At 47.2% G+C, this 5,736-nt stretch overlaps 2 protein-coding genes across 12 annotated transcripts in view; both read left to right on the forward strand.

Annotated features, from left to right (window-relative positions):
- The first annotated feature begins 1,219 nt into the window (after positions 1-1,219).
- On the forward strand, positions 1,220-3,416 carry LOC110505984 (E3 ubiquitin-protein ligase NHLRC1-like). Its single transcript, XM_021585459.3, has one exon. The coding sequence runs from the start codon at positions 2,050-2,052 to the stop codon at positions 3,295-3,297; it is 1,248 nt and encodes a 415-aa protein (XP_021441134.3). The 5' UTR covers positions 1,220-2,049; the 3' UTR covers positions 3,298-3,416.
- A 956-nt stretch (positions 3,417-4,372) lies between these two features.
- Positions 4,373-5,736, forward strand: part of LOC110514705 (kinesin-like protein KIF13A) — a 181,244-nt gene continuing 179,880 nt past the window's right edge. For all 11 annotated transcript variants that reach the window (XR_016483789.1, XM_090187006.1, XM_090187024.1 and 8 more), the window contains exons 1-2: positions 4,373-4,982; positions 5,341-5,434. Coding sequence is in view for 10 of the 11 variants with exons in the window: in XM_090187006.1 (XP_090043132.1) it covers positions 4,922-4,982; positions 5,341-5,434 (155 nt within the window). In the remaining variant the exon portion in view is untranslated. The remainder of the gene's footprint in view (positions 4,983-5,340; positions 5,435-5,736) is intronic.

The following is a 5,736-nucleotide window of genomic DNA, read 5'->3' on the forward strand; positions in this document are numbered from 1 at the left end:
TTTAGTATTTCCTCTTCAATTGTCTTGTAGACTGTGTGTATGTCTCATTAGAAATACCTTGTACTGTGTTGAGGTTAAAACCTATAGCCTTTGTACAAAGGCCTTCGTTATGTGGTCTTATCCATTCTCTGTAACTCCCCTTGTGATTCAAGGGTTCATAGTTGAAAAGGTTGATAGAGCTGAATGATTATAATATGCACATGATGTATCGTGGAATGCTTCCTGGTTCCAGTACACATGTTGATTCCAAAATATTGAGCTATTTACACAATAATTCTACAACACATTTGGGACCCTACTTTGGGTTCCTCCAAACACCAAAGCTGTATTTTAGTTATCCAGGGTACAGTATCTGCATACAGGCCTAATCACTAAGTATAAAGCACTACAGTTAATAGCTTGTCCAACTCCAGGTGTTTATTGGAACTTGCTTGCCACTGTCCAATTGGGTCGACAAAACCGTAGTCTTGTGGAGATGAAGATGCTTGGCCAGCACTCAAGTGAGATTTGTTTTTGGGTTGCTGAGATTAGTCCAGTAGAAGATGTGTAATTCCCTGGATTGACCTCTGGAGGTGGGTCTGCTCTCTAGCAGGAGAGGGAAGTGGGCCTGCTCTGGAGCCTGGAGCTGTCCTTCCTCACCACTCAACCAACCTGTCCCAAATGGCACCCTAGTCCCTATTCGGTGCACCACTTTTGACCAGGGCCCATTGGGTGCCGGTCAGAGGTAGTGCACTATATAGGGAGTAGGGTGCCGTTTGAGAAGCAGCCAGAGGGATCAGATTTCACTCGTTCGGCACGCCAGGGAACAGACAGAAATAGCCTCCATGTTCTGACCTATAAAGAGATGGATTTCAACAAACTGTTAATTGATGCTGCTGCCAAGTCAGGAAGAAGTTAAAGCGATGACTTTGACCATAGACTAGAAATGACAAGATGATGGTTTTGAAGTCACACAGAGTAATGTGGAGTAACTAGCAGAGGGCCCCTAAATCACTGCGTACTTGTGTCTATTCTGACAAACAGAAGTCCTTTCAGAAGTGACCCATTACCATCCAGACTAGTGTTAATTGTTTTACTGCATGGCTCAGAGATTCCAGAAGTCACTGAATTGTTCCTCAGACCTGTGTGACACCTCTTTCCACTAGAGGGCAGCAGAGGGCCTCAGAGTGAGCCTGCCCACTGTGTCAAAGTCACATGACAGCCTAAGCCTACAGGAGGCCAGTGTTCTCAGACTTTCAAAATGTCACCCGTGTTGTGTTTTCCTCTCTCCGTCTCTTTCCTCCTCTCTCTTTCCCTCTCTGACTTTCAACATATTTCCTCCGTGTTTCCTCAAAAATACTTTCCAGCCGTAGCAGACTGCAGCAGAGCTGACACTGTGACTGTCGTTGGGTAGACTGCAGCAGAGCTGACACTGTGACTGTCGTTGGGTTAAGAGACTGCAGCAGAGCTGACACTGTGACTGTCGTTGGGTAAAGAGACTGCAGCAGAGCTGACACTGTGACTGTCGTCGGGTAAAGAGACTGCAGCAGAGCTGACACTGTGACTGTCGTTGGGTTAAGAGACTGCAGCAGAGCTGACACTGTGACTGTCGTTGGGTAAAGAGACTGCAACAGAGCTGACACTGACTGTCGTTGGGTAAAGAGACTGCAGCAGAGCTGACACTGTGGCTGTCGTTAGGTTAAGAGACTGCAGCAGAGCTGACACTGTGACTGTCGTCGGGTTAAGAGACTGCAACAGAGCTGACACTGTGACTGTCGTCGGGTAGACTGCAACAGAGCTGACACTGTGACTGCTGTTGGGTAGACTGCAACAGAGCTGACACTGTGACTGTCGTCGGGTTAAGAGACTGCAACAGAGCTGACACTGTGACTGTCGTCGGGTAGACTGCAACAGAGCTGACACTGTGACTGTCGTTGGGTAAAGAGACTGCAGCAGAGCTGACACTGTGACTGTCGTTGGGTAAAGAGACTGCAGCAGAGCTGACACTGTGACTGTCGTTGGGTAAAGAGACTGCAGCAGAGCAGTAAAAGAGAGGATATCTACACTATCATGGCTGATGTTCCTGTTCCTCCTTTCTCACTGAGAACAGAGGGGATCCTCCTGAGAGAGATCCACGTCAACCTACTGGAGTGTAAAGTCTGCTTCGAGAAGTATAACCCACGGCAGAAGGAACGCCGGCCTCAGAACCTGTCCTGCGGCCATGTACTCTGTCTGGAATGTGTCCGGGCGCTCTCCCACCCCGTCCTCGAGAAGCTTGAGTGCCCTTTCTGCCGGCAGCTGTGTGACGTTGACAGCACCTCCCACTGCCAGGCGCTGACAGACCTCCAGGATCTTCTGCTCTCCCGCTCCCCCAGGTCACCTGTCCCTCATCGGGTCAGAGGAGGCAGCGGCTGGGTCGGAGGTCTGGGCTCTGGAGCTCTGCGGCTTCGCTCAGCCTTCGGGGGCTGGGGGTCCCTGATCAACCCCACGGGGGTGGCCGTGTTCGGGTCCACTGGGACCTTGGTGGTGGTGCACGATGGAGAAAGGAGGGTGGTGGTATTCGGGCCTCAGGGCAGGCGGCTGCACGGGTTTGGGCGGAGGGGTCGCGGCCACGGGGAGGTGTGTCACCCGGTGGATGTGGCGGTGACTCCCAGCGGGTATGTGGTTGTGACGGATGCCGGTGACGGTGCAGTGAAAGTGTTCACCTCCAGGGGGAGTTATGTTCTGGCGGTGTGGGACTCCTTCCAGATGCCCTGGGGGGTGGACGTGGACAGCTGTGGACATATCCTGGTCACTGACATCCAGGCCGGCACGCTCTCCCAGGTCGTGGTGGACTTTGCCCGTGGCGTAACTCTGATGAACCGAGCGGTCATAACCGACCTCCAGCGGCCCAAGGCAGTGGCCTGCTGTCGGGTGACGGGGAACATCGCCCTGGTGGAGACACTGGGGCTCACCACCACACAACCTCCAAATGGCCCCCGGCCTACCAGACTGACAATATTCAACAAAGACTTTAACGTGCTCTCTCAGATAGACAGCTTTACTCTGAGCCTGGGGGCCTCCGTGTGGCCCTGCATGTCTGCCGTGGCCTTTGACAGGGACGGGGATGTGATCGTGATAGACTCCCAGCGTGGGTTGATTTGGAGTTTGGGAAAGCTCCAGAACGGCCCGGTCCTAACCCCTCTGGTCAGTGGAGACTTGGTTCGCCCGGTGGGGCTGGTCGCCACAGCACAGAACACGCTGATTGTTTTAGACAGTGGAGACCATGCAGTGAAGATGTATTCAGTTCACTCGGATGCTATTCTAGTCCAAAAATGATGTAGGTAGAGTTAGCTGTCTGGCTGACTTGTATTGTGAAAAAATATATAAACAAAATGCATAATGACTGGTGATTCCACCTGTTGTGATAAATAAAATCCAGATTAAAATTATACAAATGTTTTAAGAGGATTTTTTTTGAGCATGTTTTTCTTTTCGAAAATGGCATGGTAACTACATGTGGATAATACCATGATAATGACAGGTGGATAATGACATGGTAATGACAGGTGGATAATGACATGGTAACGACAGGTGGGTAATGACATGGTAATGACAGGTGGATAATGACATGGTAATGACAGGTGGATAATAACATGGTAATGACAGGTGGATAATGACATGGTAACGACAGGTGGATAATGACACGGTCATGACAGGTGGATAATGAAATGGTAACGACAGGTGGGTAATGACATGGTAATGACAGGTGGATAATGACATGGTCATGACAGGTGGATAATGACATGGTAATGACAGGTGGATAATGACATGGTAATGACAGGTGGATAATTACTTCTGAGATATACAAATAAACTAGGCCTACTAATTGTAAAACTGTACTGTGCTTACAGTGACTGCACCTATGTCATTACATATTTTAGGAACATTGCTCATCTCTGGTTATGTTTTAACTGACAGCCTGGTGCTAATTAGACAATACATTTAATTGTATTCATCTTTATTTATCCAGGAAGTCCCATTGAGGTCAGAAGATCTATTTTACAAGGGAGACCTTTTGCCATAAGGTTAATTTATTTCATTTATTTTTAATGAAGTCTATTTGTTTGAACACTTTTGGAGGTAATTTGCACATGTTCTGTTTCATAGGGTGTATTCACTACGATCCAAACGGATCTAAACGGAACGAAACCTGCATTTGTCCAATTGAAACTCTCGTTTTCATTGTAAAACCTTTTTTGGGAGTAAACCGTTTCCTTTGCAAAACGTGTTGGACTAATGATTATACTCCTGGTGTATCGACTAAGTAGGCTAGGCTATCCGGGCCAGTCCCGGACATAAAAAAGGCCCCAAACAGAAAGCAAATTTGATGGGCATCAGTAAAAGTTTAGTCACTTTCAGGCCACTGATGAGGAGGGCTAGTATTTCCTCCTCTTCTTCTTCCTCTTACACATTTTACACAGTCTGCATTTGACATTTCACAATATTTTGGAACCCCATAAGCGCGTGCACTGATACAGTTTCCGACTTCCCGATCCCCCATGCTGGGTTTCCCAATATTGGGCAGTTCGGTTCGTGTTATGAGAAATCCTTTTTGTTGTTGCATAGCCTTAAGGCACCGCATGATTTCCAGCAGCCAGAGAGAGAGACAATCGTGTGAACTGCTCCCACTTGAAGATGGCGGTTGTGATGCTGTCTGGGACTGGAGCACAGTGCTGGATCTGCAGAGGACGATAACTTGATGGATATAAAGACAATGTTCAGTTTTTATTTTCTCTGTCTTCTGGACTGGACTCTTTTGGGATTGTGTTATTAGGGCATACTCACACGTTCAACACCGGCTGAAAGTGGACTGGTCTTTTCGGGGACGGGGAGAGCCAGACGGATAGCCATAGCTTGCTAGCTAACACATTGATGGTAGTCCAGGCTGGGAGGAAAGTGGATGAAAATGTCGGATACCAAGGTAAAAGTTGCAGTCAGAGTCCGACCCATGAACCGGAGAGGTAAGTTACCGTAACTGAAAAAGAACCCGAATTCAGCAAACGTTACAGTTGTATTTAATACGTGCTAACTCGTTTTTAGTACCCCTTCTTTAGCCTTTTATCCCAAATAGATTTTTTTTTTGCTGCAGATAGAAAGTTAGCAACCAAGTCTTCTAGCCAAATGACAGGCTGCTTATATGTGTCACGTTAGCTAGCTACCTCTAATCTTAAATAAGGGCAAATAAATCCAACTTGCCAAGTGTCAGTCAGATGTAGTTTAAGTAGATACACGATTAGGCTAACTAGCTAGCTACTTGGATTAGAAATGTATGGAAACTTTCTCAACAAGACAGAGACACATTTGCTCTGAACTCTGCAGAAACGGAACTGCATACAAAATGTGTGGTGGATATGGAGGATAACCAAACTGTTCTGCATCCACCGCCTTCCAACAATAAAGGAGAAAACAGCAGGTAAAAACACAGTTACACTTATTCAACATTCTGATCTGTCTTTATTATATATTGTTTGTGCCTGTGGCCCATTTGAAGAACGTCGTCTTTTATTTTGGTGTGACATGATTATTTAGGGAGCGTCTCAAACTCTGTCCCTCGAGGCACCGACTTTTCCCAACTAACTTGATGGATATAAAGACAATGTTGAGTTTTTATTTTCTCAGTCTTCTGGACTGGACTCTTCTGTGATTGTGTAATTAGGGCATACGCACACTTTCAACACCGGCTGAAACTGGACTGAAAGTGGACTTTTGTTGAGT

The sequence above is a fragment of the Oncorhynchus mykiss genome, chromosome 2, assembly GCF_057628025.1.
Source record: "Oncorhynchus mykiss isolate SJ-2025 chromosome 2, ASM5762802v1, whole genome shotgun sequence".
NCBI classification, from domain to species: domain Eukaryota; kingdom Metazoa; phylum Chordata; class Actinopteri; order Salmoniformes; family Salmonidae; genus Oncorhynchus; species Oncorhynchus mykiss.